This window comes from Schistosoma haematobium, chromosome ZW (genome assembly GCF_000699445.3).
Source record: "Schistosoma haematobium chromosome ZW, whole genome shotgun sequence".
In the NCBI taxonomy this organism is placed as follows: Eukaryota; Metazoa; Platyhelminthes; class Trematoda; order Strigeidida; family Schistosomatidae; genus Schistosoma; species Schistosoma haematobium.
In genome coordinates, this window is record NC_067195.1 from 75414026 (window position 1) to 75430509 (window position 16484).

Here is a 16484-nt window from a genome sequence, read left to right on the forward strand (position 1 = left end):
CATAGCCTGAGATAAAGTGAAATTAACCCTAACCTTAAAGTGTTGATTTTTTAGGTATGAAGTAAGCCAATCGATTAGAGGTGGTTTGGTACCTAGTCGTTTGAGCTTATTGATAAGACACAAGTGGTTAACCTTATCAAAAGCTTTTGAGAAATCAAGGTAGATGACATCAACCTTTCCCTTGCGATCGAGGATGCTTGTCCATCTGTCCACCGCAGTCGGCAGGTTGGTTATACAAGAGTAACCCTTCCTGAAACCATGCTGTTGGGGTGAGAAGAAATTTAAGGACAGTAGATAGTCGTTTAAACCGTCGCATATCAGGGACTCCGTGAGTTCTGAAGGTAATGACAGAAGAGCCACCGGCCGATAACTTGAAGGTTCATTGCGTCGACCTCCTTTGAAAATTGGTGTGATGTGAGCCAACTTCCAATTTTCCGGTAATTTGCCTCGACTTAGCGAGTGTGAAAACATCACTCCAAGCGGCGTTGCCAGGATTGAGGCTGCCTCCCTCAGTATGGCAGGATGAACCATATCCGGGCCAGGAGAAGTATCTAGTCTTAAGTGCTGCGATTTGCGGAACACCAAGTCAGCGCTTAGGTCTACTTCGGGAAGTCCTGTGGAATTGCAGATGAAACTGTCGTCAGTAAAGTTGATGTCAGCCGGTTGAAATGTTTGAGAGTAATGTGCCGCCAGAAGGTTAGCGGCTTCGCCATCGTTGTTGGTCGGGCCGTTAATACCTAGCAGTTGAGAAACTCCTGTTTTGGCTTGACGAAGAGAGGCTGCATAGCGTAATAGGCTTCTAGAGTTAGAGGCAAATTTGTCCATAAGCTTTGTCTGGTACTGAAGCCTGTCTTCTCTTATAGCCTTCGTGCATATGTTCCTTATTTGTTTATTTTACCTATACGCTCCGTCGTTATCAGTTCGTTTGTATTCCGCTCAACAGTGCCTTTTGCGGCTTAGCAGGCAAAGGGTACGGTTCTTGATTACTGTAGGTGGCTTGCAGCTCGTTACATGCTGAGTCAGTATGTGTTTTAGCCTCAGGGACTGTTTGATGAATTTCCATTCCCTGATGTCAGAATTTGATTGAGTAGGGTCTGCATTTTTCGGTATACCTTGCACAATTATGTTTCTTCCGCGGAAAAACTTCTCGCGAGATTCTTTAGGGATGTTCCGTATGATATTGCGCTCAGAGTACGGTATGTCGGGCAATATTCTTACGTTACCATCGGATTTCAGCAAGTGACTTGCTAGCAAAACGTCCTCTACGTCGGTAGCATTCTTACGTGTTACTCGAAGAAGCCTCGGGTGGTTTAGATGCTTAGAAGCCTTTCCTCGAGTGAGCCGAATGACCGTCAAAGGCTCTATTCTAGGAAGTTCGAGCTTCTTGTTCAACTCACCCCAGAGCATCCTGTCATTTTTGTCCTGCAGACTGAGAGGAAGGTCAGGATTGTCAACGAGGTTCATGATAATGAGAGAATCGTCACGAACTGTTGTTAATTTACCAGGTTTCGCGGTGGGTTCAGGTTTAATAACTTGTTGTTTGGAAGTCAGTGTGCGTTTTTGAGTCTTGGGCTCTTTATTGACCGGACGAACAGTCTTGGGGGTAGACTGTGCGACCAAATCACCAGTTATTTTCCGTACAGCAATACTTGGGTTGCTCGGCTTAGGCGGTGATGCCTGGTTCTTTTGGGCTCTCTTAACGTGGGTCGAATCACCTACAGGGTTTTTGGGAACCACTGTTGTGTTCAGAGACCCTGAGCTGGGAGACCCGAGTTTGCTTAGGGAGTCTAGAACCGTCGACGTCATGATGGTGCTGAGCCTCGACACGTCATCATTACTGTTGATAGATGTTCCATCGATGGTATACCTGTCGACATCCCTATTTTTGTATCCGTCGCACGCTCTTGTTTGTCTACCGGTTGTTTTACAATCGTTATCCAAGTTAACTGACAACTTGTTCCGAAGACCTGTCAGTAGGTCAATGATGTTACTCAGCAAGACTACAGCGTCCGTGCTGCACGTGACACATACCCACTTTTGGTCTGACTTGCTGAGTCTGTTGTAAGCAGTTGCTGTCAGATCTGTGCATGCTTCGTGGAACCAACCTTTGCAGTTGTCGCACTGCATGCCAGTTGTAACAGCAAAACGGCATCCTGGACGTTTGCATGAGTTTTTCATGACTATGTTGAAGCAAACTATGTTATAGATGCTTGCAAAGCCTAAGACCTTTAAAAAACACCAAAAAGCACACTGAAAACGGACAAAAATGGATAAAACGAGTGATATAAACTGAAACTAGTCTATACGTGAAAAACAAAAAACGAATAGTAAGCTGAGGCAAAACCACAGGTAACTATTAAATATGGTGAAACTAAAAAAAGTAATCTACCGAACGTATAGCTCAGGATAGATTCTTTAGAACTGAAATGGTACTTTTGTTGCGTAAGAACACAGCAAAAGTTTGATAAATACAAATCACGTTAGGACTAAACTTCCCGTTCCAAAAACCGTGTTCAGACCCTAATGCGATGACTGTATGAGAATCCATCAGTGCAATAAACCTAATAGAATCCCATAGACTTCGAAACCCTTTAGTTATGATCATTAAAAGATTACGCTGCTGTTTTCACAGCTGTTCATATATATTTCCAAGCAAAATCTGGGTCAGCCTCGTTCTCAGAACTACCTAAGTGTGACCTCAGTTGTTCCTAGAATCTACTTTTGGTTTCCTTGTCACTGAGTTCAACTCTGATATATCTTTTTAATGTGACTTTTCCGCGTCCGGTGAGTCGCAAGGAAACGCGTGTTCGTGTTAGAGCACGATTGGAGTCCAAGCAGGTATTCCAGAACGAGCGACGTTATTCTATCGACCCTCTTCAACGATGACCGATGGCAATATGGTTAATTTGAGTTCATGATTGGTTTGATGCAGGCGGTCGTCATGTTACACGATGTCTCCCTTTATGTTTAAAATTAGTGCTTGATAAGAATAAACAATTGTCTGAACACAATTGCAGTAGATGGTAACTTTTATCTCCTCACTAAACTGGGATACTGAAATACCCACTTAAATATCTTTCTGTCTGGTTTAAGCTACCTACCTGGGCATTAAAGTCACCTGCTCCGAGTGCTTCTACCTATATATAGATATATTTCAACAATTTAAAAATTAATTTTTACACTTTATAAATATGTGGAATCAAATACTGTAGCATTAAATAAATCCCCAAAATAAGTAGATCCATACGTCTTCGACATGATGACGACCACGTTAGTTTTACTGGACACACCCTAGCTGGTGTTTCTCGGACATGTATTCGCATCGGATCACGGGTGGGTAAACCCTGCTACGCATCCCGTGCAACTACTAGCCAGCTTAGACCAAGCGCTTCTCTATATACCTATAGCCTCTCATACATATCTTCGACCCCCTTCATTTCTGCCTTCTGATTTGAGTAGGTTGGCATACTTTTACTATTAAGGTGTTACTGGAAAAAGCGTTTTCAAACTTTTATTACTTGTAGCATCTTTAGTGGTTAGCCCGTGATTATTTGTTACAACATATAACAATCCAGGATTTTCTTTTTGCAATGTTGTACATCATTTTTCATTTTTATTTTTACATATAGTGAGATATTTTTCGTATTTCTGGATATTTTTTCTTTCGTTCTTCTGTATCCGGCCAATGGACATTGAGTATCTTACGTAGTAGTTGTTTTTCAAGTGGTTTAGAAATTTTTCGAATCGTTTATTTTGCAGGGTGTATTATACGGAGACTTTCATCCTGCCTTGTATATCGGGTACATTTTACCCTGGAAAAAATTTTCGACGGACACTTACCAGTCAATATTATTCTTATTACGGACTTAAGTCTGAAATAAATCTGAAATATACCATATACTCATAGTCTCTGATTCTTGTATTAATCCGGTTAACACTTAAAAACAAACCAGTTTATTGATCCGAGCAAAAATATTAGCTTAATAATTCCATACGAAAACATAAAAGTTACTCCAGACCTAACGCCGTGTAAGAAGACGTTAAGCGATAGGATTACATGGCAGTGTTACAGCAAAAAAAGCTACAGACGGTTTGCAGCACAGTAAATAGATTAAAGCACATGTACAATAAGCATGGTATCACTCTGTAGATCTAGATGAGTCTGCTGATCAGAACCCTTTGAATAAGATACGGATTCCAACTGTCACCAAAATGCATAATGACATGTCTAATCTCGGCTGTTTGCTCATTAAAGTAATAAATTGTCAGCCCATTGACAACGCACTTCCAACTAAACTTATACACTTGAAAATTATTCCTCCTAAAGACATTCCACAAGTTGACTCGAATGAATCTAAATTCATCCCATAAAGACAACGAAACTCTCCGGCCCTGACAAAAAAGGGTGAGAAGACTCACGATACCGAATAGGGGAATACGTAAGATTGAACTCTATAGGTATCTCAACAACAGTGAACAGGTTCTCCCCGCTGATAACACATAGCTTACCGTCAACGCCACTAAGTCGCAAAACGGGGAGTAGGCTTGAGCGTGACAAGGCTTTTTACACATAGACTAACAAAAACTACCAGAATACTGATCACTCCACTCACCCACTAAAGCCTAAAACCATTAATCAGAATGGTAATAATAGGCTTCTCACATCACACCCTACGTACACTCTAAAAAATAAAACTCTCCACACCCTTTAGTACCAACTGATCATATAAAAACGGATTACATGTGTAGTAACATTCATAACTCCTTCCAGTTACGTGCAGCAGATCCTCTTCACGCCCACACTAACGTAAACAGCTATAAAAAGAGGCTACGAGCTTAACCATCAAGACTATTTTGCAAATAACCGTACACTTTACAGTCGGCCTGTACAAAATTGTTTTGGAGTACGACCTTTTGTGACTGCTTTGTTGAAGCCCATGTCATTTCAAACCATATACGGAACATAAACTTGCTTTCCCCTACCGTTTCCATCAGATTTACTCCCACCCTTTCCGCCTAGGTAGACTTCCCAATAAACTTCACTAGCTTATTTGATACACCTCCCACTAACTCTAGCCATAAAAATTCTGAGCTTCTGAAGAATATCCAATCACACATTTTAAACTCATATCGCAACCGCGAGGGTTACGAAAACTTTAATCGAAATACTCTCACTAATTTTGAATTATTAGGCCATTTGTTTAATATATGTCTTATCAACGCTAGGTCGATCTGCAATAAAAAGACGTATTTAGCCCTGTTTTATCCTTATATCAACCATCACTTATAATGATATCCGAAGCATGGACTAACAGTAATATTTCCGACCTAAGTATATCTCTTGATAACTATTTTCAATACAAAAGTGATGGAATGAAAGGACGAGGCGGAGGATGCCTTATTTATGCTCACCCTAGCCTAAACTCTATATCATGTAATGTGCCTGAGCTAAACAAACTAAAGGATTCGGTGTGAATTGTTTAAAGCCATCGAATTCCGTAACCCTACTGTTCGGCAGTGTCTACCGTCAACCCAACTCATCAATAGGTGAAATAGCAGTATTATCGGAGGTATTCACACTGTTATCATCCTTCCCATTCACAGGCAAGCTTATTTGTATTGACTTCAACATGCCTATAATTTCTTGGTTCCCAATCAAGACGCCGAAACGTTATGAATCATTTATTCAATGTCCAGAGCTCGGACAGTGGACTCAGTATGTCAGTAGCCCCACCAGCCATCAAAATATCTTGAACTTAGTCTTTACCAGTGGCCTCATCGCAATACTGTGTATATTGGATAAACATTTTCAGGTAGTAATCACAACATTGTCATATGTGGGCCTAATATAAAAACCACAACCAGTAGACGTAAAACCGTAACACTTCATAGAAACTATCGCAAGGTTGATTAGAACGACTTACACAATTACCTAAGAAGTATTGATTGGGGAACTTTCTTTACTGCAAACAATACGGACATACTAACCAATGTATTTCTTCTTAACATCAGAAGTATCATCACCAAGATCTCACCTTTAGAATACTGGAGACTTACGTTCTCTAAAGATCTGTATATACAGGTCGGCACACGAAGACTTCTTCAAAAGCATTGTACTCGATTCCACGGCTTTAATGACTTCTCCTCTTCAGTAACGGTGACAGAAATATTTTTCCGAACAGAGGTAATAAGTACACGAAAAGCAATCACACAGGAAAAACGTACAGTCGAACTTAATAATAACTCATCTGCACTCACCATACTCCTCCAAAATAAACTTAAACTTCCTGAATCGAGAGGGAACATATTTATTGATGACAAAAAATTATACAAAGACCACAAACTTGTAACGGAACTATCTGATGAACACCTTTGTTTACCATTAAGTTGTAGTGACTCACGTTTATCACGAGAACACGACTGGTTTAATAAAAACAATTATTATTATAACCAACTGTACCAGTGTTTGTTTTAATGTGCTTTTGTTTGACTGTGCTAATGATCGCTATTTTGGGCTTCCATTCTTATATACACACTTCGATTGTAACTTCGCGCGAATTCGGTTACCTTCTGTAACCAAGGTTGTATCCTGGCGCGATCTCGGTATCCTTTCGATGCCACGAGATCGCCAGCAAATAAACATCGACTTGGTCCATTAATTGCCTTCTGATATTTGGCTTCTCGGGGATTTTATGGAGTCATTTGGAACGAGCTTCTTACGCCTTCTGATTTATCTGGCACGTGTTTCTTTGTAGCGGTGTTCATAGTTAATCTCAACTCGACGCCACGCTACAATCGGTAATCCCAATCCGACCACAATTGGTGACCCGTATTTTGGAACACGCCTCAGCTTCTGGTCAAATCTTCCAAAGAAGCCAATTCGGTGAGTCTATGATTTATCTATCCACGTCTGTCGTATATTTTCATATTTTTCAATATATAATATACGCGACATGACGGATAACGATAAGAATAGTATTGATATAATAGACTCACACGTATGTGTACCGAATCCTTGTCACTTTTTATTCGCGTGATGATGAATTCCACGCTTTATTCGAGAAATGTTACCCTATTAACGATTCTCCCCGCTGACCCGGCTGCTTGGTACGGAATGCATACGCATGAGCATATCCGTCTACCACCCAGCGCCAAATGGTTAAGTAAACGGTTTCACTGCCAACTTAAAATGCTCTACGAGCACACGAAAACGGCAACTGGCACGAAACCTTACCGCTCGTTCTTTTAGGGATCAGAACGAGCTTAAAGGCAGATATCCAATGTTCCGCCCTTGAACTTGTATACGGCACGACATTGCGTCTGCCCGGGGAATTCTTCACACCACGGAGCAGACCTAATTTCGGTAAATCAGACAACGTCCGTCGACTGTCTGTATTTATGTGAACGCTGTCTCCGGTGTCAACTCGAATACAACATCGACAGGTCGCTCTCCCTCGAGAGTTATCTACCTGTTCACATGTTTTTGTACGAGTAGATTCGGTACGCAAACCTTGGCAACAGCCTTACGAAGGCCCTTTTCACGTGATCGCTCGTCACGAAAAGACCTTCAAGGTTGATCGATATGGACGCGTCGAGATCGTCAGCATTGATCGTCTCAAACCAGCACACGTCGATGACAGTGCCCTATCTGATAACTTGAGATTCAATGCTAGACCTATCAAACCTACTAGCGGGATCCTTAAATCTTCTTCAGGTCCCACGCTAGATACATCTGAGACCTCATTCTCACGTCCCGGTCAACAGCACGCGTCATCTGCACCGTCTACGGACGAGACGACAGTCTCACGTCCAGATCAGCAGACCACGCCGCCTCTGACCTCGGATGAGATTGCAAGCTCACGAGATACGAACGAGACAACCGTCTCACGTTCCGGTCGCCGAGTACGGTTACCCGTACGCCTCCTCGACTAGTCGCACAGTCGACAACCGATACGGTGTAGGAATATTCCTATGCTACTTGCATGCTACACCCTTCTCTTTTTTGATTTTCTTTTTGTTTCCTGAGCCCACGCCTTCGACCATCTCCGTTTGGTTCCGTCGACTTCAGTCAACTTTGGCGAAAGCTGGCCTGATCACCCACGCTCTTGTCAACGTACTCAGTCGATATATTGGTTTCGAATGCTTGGAATACGCTTGGTCTCGAACTTGGTCGTTACGGTCGCTTCTGGTCTTTTGGCTCAACGTGGTTTCGTCCTTCGTCTGCAGCGTTTCTGGTCCGCATTCCCTACGAACGCCCTCTTCAGATTCTGGATACAAACCACTCTCGTGTAGCATGCCAACTCAAGCAATAAATACAACACATCGCTCCTGGTACCGTTCTCCGAAAACGACCTTCGTTGGCAACTCGACGATCAACGATCGCTTTCCTGTTCGCCAATTCTTCCGTCCTACAATCGCTCGTCAGCCGATCAGTCCCACGATTCAAACCGCTATTTATCGAAAGTGTAAACCCTTTCTAGCGGGGGGCTCCTGTAGTGACTCACGTTTATCACGAGAACACGACTGGTTTAATAAAAACAATTATTATTATAACCAACTGTACCAGTGTTTGTTTTAATGTGCTTTTGTTTGACTGTGCTAATGATAGCTATTTTGGGCTTCCATTCTTATATACACACTTCGATTGTAACTTCGCGCGAATTCGGTTACCTTCTGTAACCAAGGTTGTATCCTGGCGCGATCTCGGTATCCTTTCGATGCCACGAGATCGCCAGCAAATAAACATCGACTTGGTCCATTAATTGCCTTCTGATATTTGGCTTCTCGGGGATTTTATGGAGTCATTTGGAACGAGCTTCTTACGCCTTCTGATTTATCTGGCACGTGTTTCTTTGTAGCGGTGTTCATAGTTAATCTCAACTCGACGCCACGCTACAAATTAAAGAAAAACCACTAACTTATTCAGAACCAATCCCAGTATCTTCCTGTGAAATTACTAATGTAGACTTCAACGTACAAAATATTTCCAACGCAATCAGTACATTGAAACACTCCTACACTGATGGAACAGATGGTATTCCATCTAGCACGCTAAAACGTGAAGGTGATGACATGTGTGTTTTGCTTCTCAGACTATTCGCGATATCACTCTCTACAGTGTGTTACCATACTCTCTGGAAAATTACACATATCATACCCGAAATTAAAACAGGACCTGAAGCAAATGTTGACAATTACCGACCAATAAACATAACTTCAGTGGTATCTAGAGTGATATAAACAGAAGTTATGGAGGCTGTAGTCAAACATCTACCTACTAATAATTTCATCTCAACCTCCCAGCACGAATTTCTTAGGCCCAGATCATACGATACATGCCTAGTAGACAACCTGCATGATATAACTCTGAAACGAGACAACAGTTTTTAAGAAATCCTTTGATTAGGTCCCACACAAATGGCTTCTCGTCAAACTAAGGTCCTTCGGGATAAACAACCCACTATACTCATGGTTTGTTTCGTCCTTAACAGAATGCAAACCAGTGTTAAAGAACAGCGACTGTCTCTCATCACCTAGACCGATAACTAGAGGAGTCATCCAGGGAAGTGTATTAGGTTCACTCTTGTTTCTTATGTACATAAACGACATATGTGACATCATAAAATTTGGGAAGCCATACTTATATGCTGATGATAGCAAAGTAGTATGTAGCTATAAGCCTGAGACTCTAAGTGAAGATGTACCCCTGATTCAAAATGACCTCAATAACATAACTATCTGGAGTGAAAAATGGCAATTACCATTTGACCTCAACAAGTGCGGGATCATGCACTTTGGAAAGCATCCCTATGAACTGCAACTTCAATTAAATAAAAGTGGAGTCCAGACACTCAAATCAGTGCACGGTTTAGGAATTGATTACATAGGAAGCCTAAACTTTGAAGAACATGCCTCCCCTAATATTTATAAATGTAGACGGCCAATTGGTTTAATAATGAGAAATCTCTTCACAACAGAGTCTAAGCTTACTCTCTACAAAATAAGTGTACAACCTTCCCTCGAATACTGCTCTTTTGTCTTCTCCAATATGAACGCCACAGACAAGATAAGAGTAGAAGACGTCCAAAGACGCTTCACACACCAACTGCCAGGAAGTAACTCCATTCCTCATTACACAGATAGACGTAAGCACCTCTCTTTAGAACCTTTATGACACCAAAGTCTAAAGAACAATTTAATATTTCTCTACAAAGCGATATATGGACTCTCATTTCTAACCTCCCACCCGACTATGATCCACGACCCAGCCTATAGACTAAGAAACAACGCATATACACTGCTTACCGTAAAACACCAAAAACAAATGCGTCGTAAGTTTTCCACAGTGCGGTATAGTTTATTGTGGGACAGGTTGTCAATAATTATCCGTAACTGTGACACTTTTACCAAATTTGAAAGTCTAATAGCCCTGTTACTGTACTCTAAAGAGCTTAAACTATTCCTTGAACTCCCACCCACTAATGAGACACATTATTATGGACCGCCAAATGTCTAGACAGAAACAAGAATATAACGAGCACCATTGCTAATATTATGAATATTACTAAATTACAGAACACAAAATTTGTCCTTTCTCAAAATTTATTGATTATCAATCATGACATTGTAGTGACGTACTTTTATCAACAGAACGCGATTGGTGTAATGGACACCATTATTATTATAAAAAATATTGAACCAGGGATTGTTTTACTGTACTTGTCTGTTTAACTTTACCAAAAACATACATTCTTCCGTTGATTGTGACCTTGCACGAATTCGGTTACGCTCAGTAACCCCACTTGTAACCTGGCACGATCTCGGTATTCTTTCGATACCACGAGATCGCCAACAAATACATCTCGACAACAGCCACCAACTACCTTCTGATATTTGACCTACGGGGGATCTTATCGGTTAACTAGCACGTAGTCTTCCTGTAGTGGTGATCATAGTCAACCGCGACTCGACACCACACTACAGCCTTGTGCTCTTAACCCTTGATTTCAATTTCCGAATCTCTCTAATGGTTAAATATACATTATTATTCCTAAGCGTCATGTCCTTTTTTTCTATTGCAAGTAGACAGATAACTCACTAAACTTATGGATGTTGATCAACTAAGGCCGATCATAAGAAACTCAAAATGTGCTAAATTCTTGTGAGTTGCTCAATGTTTTATTTTTCTTACCTTGAAAATTTTACAATTTTATACTCTTTCATATTCTTTGATTCGCTATTAGTCCTTACCATCTCTAAACCACATATAATCTGACTTTTTTTAAAAAACGTTTACCGCTAATTACCTTCATAGCAGTGTGATATACTAAATGGATGTTTAACCCATAATACAAATGCTTTATCCATCTGATTTGCTTGTAATATCGAACTAGTAGAGACAGTGTATTCCAACTATGGGCTTTGATTGAAGCAATATTCATACTTACCACAAACGGAAGAGAGCCTTACATCACAAAAGGAGGGAGAGTGGCGTTACTGACCAACAAAAGTGCCTCATGTAACAAACAGTTACTTGAGAATAAATTATTATTATTATTATTAGACAATAGTTTATAAATACAGATACTTTTCAGATGATGGTTATAGTAGTTCTCCACATTTGAGCCTCGTACAGTAGAACTGTTTTGACGTTCGTATTGAAGATACTGACTTTGATATTGGTTGACAGTTGTTTTGAGTTCCATATGTTGTTCAGCTATAGGGATAAGGCCCTTGATTTGAGTTTTCATCTGCGTCGGATACTCCTTGTTCACCGATGATGCAGCTGACTATGTACGTCAAAGATTTCACATTTTCTAGAGCTTCTATATCAAATATGATTAGGTTAGTGTTTTCCATGTTGTATTTGAGGACCTTGCTTAATCCCTTGTGTATGCTGAGGACTACTGGTGCCGAGGACGCTGCTGCTACGCTGGTTGTCTTCTATTCCATAGAAGGGATAGGTCACATGTGAAATGCAAATTGTTCAGCACCATCCATGCTGTCCATTGTATTCTATGCTTCCATTGAGATATGGGGGTCTTCGTAATCCAGTCCACCACCAGATGATAGAGAAAGGGTGGGAATAATTAGTCTTGTATGACATTGATCCTCAACTGAAGTGAATCTTCCGGCAGTCCCCCACTTGCGACATCATCATATTTTCAAGAATATAACGAATATATAATAAAAAGTGAATAAAGACTCTGAATATTATGGTGAACTGTAATTGGTACACGTAGACAGTGATGAAAGATAGTAATGTGAAACAAATTATAACCCAACTTGTGCAGAGACAAGAACTAAGTCGTCGTAACAATTAAAGTTCAATAATAAAATCTAAGTGTTTCTTTTTGCAGCCTTTTAGACAGATTCGATGAAAATGTGTAAATTTCGAGGGGAAGCTTTCCCCACTTAAGCACAACATGGTGCAACAACAATGATTTGTGATTATCTTTGTGAAAATTTTTCGCCACAAGTAACTTATTTGAGCTTTTTCCAAATCACTGTAGACTTGTAGTGGCATTAGACCATAACCACACAATCTTCAAAGCTGAACCCAAGACTACTCAGAAAATAGATATTCAATATTTAACGCGGAGAAATACCTAACAATGGAGAAGGCGCGAACAATGAATTGAATGGACTGGAGTTGATCGAGTGGCATGGCTCGGCCATGCAGGCGTGGTCTCTGCTGAATGTTACCTTATATCTTCTATTCATATTAAATATATTGTTCTTTCTCTAGCCTAACCTTGTTCTACATCATGTATTGGTAATTGATACGATACAGTGAGTTGGTGTAGTCGATGGTGTGACTTCCACGTAAGATCTTATAGATTAGGCAGTTATATCATGACAAATCTACAAATTTAGGATTAGGTCTATTATTAGAGCAGTACTAATATCATAGTAGACCATAGTTCTACATTGGTAAGCCCAACTGATTAATGCTCACATGTATTATCGTAATGTTATATTAACATACTAGCTCAATCGATATTAAAACTGGTCGTCTAAATTAACTAATTAAGTTTGATGGTTCGTTAGCAAGCTTTAATAGCATTTGCATGCTTCAGCGACATAGACTTGTTTAAACATCAAGCTCTAGTAAATACGACCTGTAAATAACGTAAGTACACATTGACTAACAACGTAAGGAAGGACTAAATAGTTATCGGGATCTAATTCTTAGTGTTCCTTCACTTAACACCTCATCCTGTTTTAAACTATGCACTATCCTGTAATATCTTTTCTTCCGACCACTGCCTGCCTAATTTCATATTCTCGAGTTCCATTGCCAAACAACAAGGATGACACTTCTCTAAAAACATACGGTGAGTTTCAGCCATAAGTTTTCTGCAATCATAAGGTCATTTTAGACAGCTCGTTCAATGGCGACCACACAATTATCTGGATTCATTCGATTGTTCTGATCCGAGCGAGTGGCAAAAACGTCAACAGCATCAAGCACCCCGGAATTAATTGCCATACTGCATGTTTTATTCTGGATACTTTTGGATCATTACTACTCCTCACGAATGTCGTTATATATGTCGTCCACTGAATAATCTAATTTTCAGAAATAATCCAGGCGAGTTTAACTATTTTACTGGACGATATTTTTTGTACTTAACATGTATATGTTTTCCAGTTGCTTGTGCCATATATTTGTAAGTGCCTTTAGGCTAAATGCAGGAATTTCTCATGGAAAGTTTATAACGCGTTACATTCCTGCTTGTAGTTTCATAAGCAGTCGACTTTAAAATTACTTTTCCTGGTCATGTTCATTATTTTTTAAACTGTCATATACGTCAACAACCTGCATGTTAACCTGACCCATACACGCGTTGCACTATATCTCCATGTCTTCTAAATTTAGAAATCATCTGGATCGCCTTTAACATTTATTAATAAACCCATCATAGTCGTTGTTGCTAATCGTATTTGGATTTATGGATTGGTTTATCATATTAGCAGCCTAAAATGCGAACATAGTTTAGATAATAAGATTAAAAATTTAGGTATTATCAACTGCACTAGTAAAATAACTAAATCCCTAGGTAGCTGTTGGCTAAACAAACGTTTCAAATCAAAACTTCGTAGCCTACTAGAATTAACACTAAACGAATATTTCTGAATTGAAATTTATAATTAAATTAGGCGTCTCGAATTCTTTAACGTTACAAATTTCTGATAATTTCGAATCACCTAAAGCAACAATACCTATTTTTCCACTGACTAATCCTCAATCAACACTATAACTAGTTAAATTTAATAGTTTCAGGATATCATCATAAAGCATTGTCATGACTTGACAATCACGTAATATGATTGATAAAATTAATGAAACTATTGACAAAATCGGTCGGCAAATTGACTTACAATTATCACTAGTGTTGTTTTTCTTTTATCTTCATTCACTACAGATGATTACAGTATGTTTCTCTCTCAGTTGCTCATTCAGTAAATATCTCAAAACCTTGTCAGTCTAATTGATGGTTTAGCGACACAATCATGCATGCAAATAATCAGTATAAGCAGTCGAGCAAATCTCCTGCAAACTGAAAACATCAATGTCGAATTTACCCCAACAATGACTAAGGTTCAAGCCATTATCATAGACATGAGTTGGGAGTATACTCCCCCCGGTTACAACTTATGTTCTCCCTGTTAATCACATGAGCATCACTTACTATTAATCATCTTGTAAAAACTTATTTATTTATTTATTTAGACACATGAATATTGGTACAAGAGAGCGCCAATATATATGCGCCACACAGAACAATGAAAATTCGAAGAGGAATACAAAGAAAAAAAAGCTAAGGAGCACAAAAAAAGAGAGAACAATAACGAAGAGATTGGAGTAAGGTAATGTACTAGTAATCAGGGAACGCAAAGGTACAGTCGGAAGAAATCTTTCAGGTAAAGGAGACACAACCACTTTTTTATGAAGAAAGTAAAAGAAGGTTACAGCAGGATCGCCACTGGCTTCTATTCTGAGCCATATCTGATAACGTCTCTAGCCACTGTGTAGCACCAACTCTCAGACCCCAACCAGGGAGTCGTGAAGGACCAACACAAGCCAGTCCTTTGCAGCTTTCTTTCATGTCACGACACCATGTCATGCACTGACCACCTCTCCGCTTCTTCCAACCAGTCCCAGAGTCGGCAAATAATGCACGACGTGGAATTCTCCGGGACGACATTCGTAGAACATGTCCAAGCCACCGAAGTCGGTGTTTCAAGATGGTGACACCAATTGAATTATCATCTCTGTGCCCGAACACACGATGCCGAACCTCTGCATTACTGACATGGTGTTGCCACTGAATGTCAGCAATCCTACGGAGACAGCGATGATCGAACACAGAGAGTCGTCTAACGTCCTCAACTCGGAGAGACCAGGTTTCACAAGCATAGAGCAAAACTGCTCTCACCGACGCGTTGTAGATCCGACCTTTTACAGCCAGACTAACATCACGAAGGCGCCAAAGGTGGCCCAGATTGGCATAAGCCGCTCTGGCTTTCACTATACGTGCATTGATCTCATCACTCACACCCTCACCAGCACTTATGCAGCTACCCAGATACACGAACTTCTCGACTACGTCTATCTGCTCACCATCCACAGGATTAGAATCCTGCCAGTCTTTTAGAAGTACTTTGCACTTCGAAGGTGCAAAGAACACACCATACCTACGGACACTGATTGCCAACTGATTAAGTGCGGATTGCATGCCTTGGGCATTATCGCACAGTAAGACAATATCGTCCGCATACTCAAGGTCGAGAAGTCTTTCTCCAGGCAACAGATCCACACCACCATTACTTACATTCATCAGAGCTGTTTCCAGAATGTCATCGATGGCACAGTTGAAGAGGAATGGTGAGATTGGGCAACCCTGCCTAACCCCACTGCTCGAATGGAACAATGGAGAGAGGTGGTTGTATGCCCTCACTCTGCCTGAGGTGTTTTTATATAGGGCTTTTAGGATGTTAATAAACTTCTCAGGCACACCCTTCTTCAATAGACAATCCCAGAGAACAGTCCTATCCAACGAATCGAAGGCAGCCCTGATGTCATAAACACTACGATCGTTGGCCTTTGATAAGAATGGCGATGTTCTAACATTTGGCGGAGGGTGGAGATATGATCAATACATCCTCGACCAGAACGAAACCCAGCCTGCTCCTCGCGAGTCAATCTTTCTCGAGTTTTGAACAACCTACGAAGTATGACGGAAGCCAATAGCTTGGACGCAATCGGAAGTAGACTTATCCCTCGATAGTTTTTACAGGAACGACGTGAACCCTTTTTAAAGATAGGGACAACTATCGACTCATTCCATGACGTTGGTACACTCTCTAACACCCAAACCTTTTAAACAACGTCGTCAATTCCTTAGTCAAAAAGTCACCACCATCTTTAAAAAGAGCCGGAGGTAAGTCATCTGGGCCAGGTGATTTGTAACGCTTCA

The 16484-nt window shown here is 40.5% G+C and overlaps 2 protein-coding genes across 2 annotated transcripts; one reads left to right on the top strand and one right to left on the bottom strand.

Moving 5' to 3' along the window:
* Window positions 1-405: 405 nt before the first annotated feature.
* Window positions 406-6846, bottom strand: MS3_00004401 (uncharacterized protein). Its single transcript, XM_051212311.1, has one exon. It carries the CDS (start codon window positions 2176-2178, stop codon window positions 937-939), a length of 1242 nt encoding a protein of 413 aa, XP_051072481.1. The 5' UTR covers window positions 2179-6846; the 3' UTR covers window positions 406-936.
* On the top strand, window positions 6535-8758 carry MS3_00004402 (uncharacterized protein). The gene has a single exon (XM_051212312.1). The coding sequence runs from the start codon at window positions 7844-7846 to the stop codon at window positions 8576-8578; it is 735 nt and encodes a 244-aa protein (XP_051072482.1). The 5' UTR covers window positions 6535-7843; the 3' UTR covers window positions 8579-8758.
* Window positions 8759-16484: the final 7726 nt, after the last annotated feature.

Coding starts and splice junctions, on each gene's coding strand:
- MS3_00004401 (XM_051212311.1), bottom strand. CDS start 2,178: ATGAAAAACTCATGCAAACGTCCAGGATGCCGTTTTGCTGTTACAACT.
- MS3_00004402 (XM_051212312.1), top strand. CDS start 7,844: ATGAGATTGCAAGCTCACGAGATACGAACGAGACAACCGTCTCACGTT.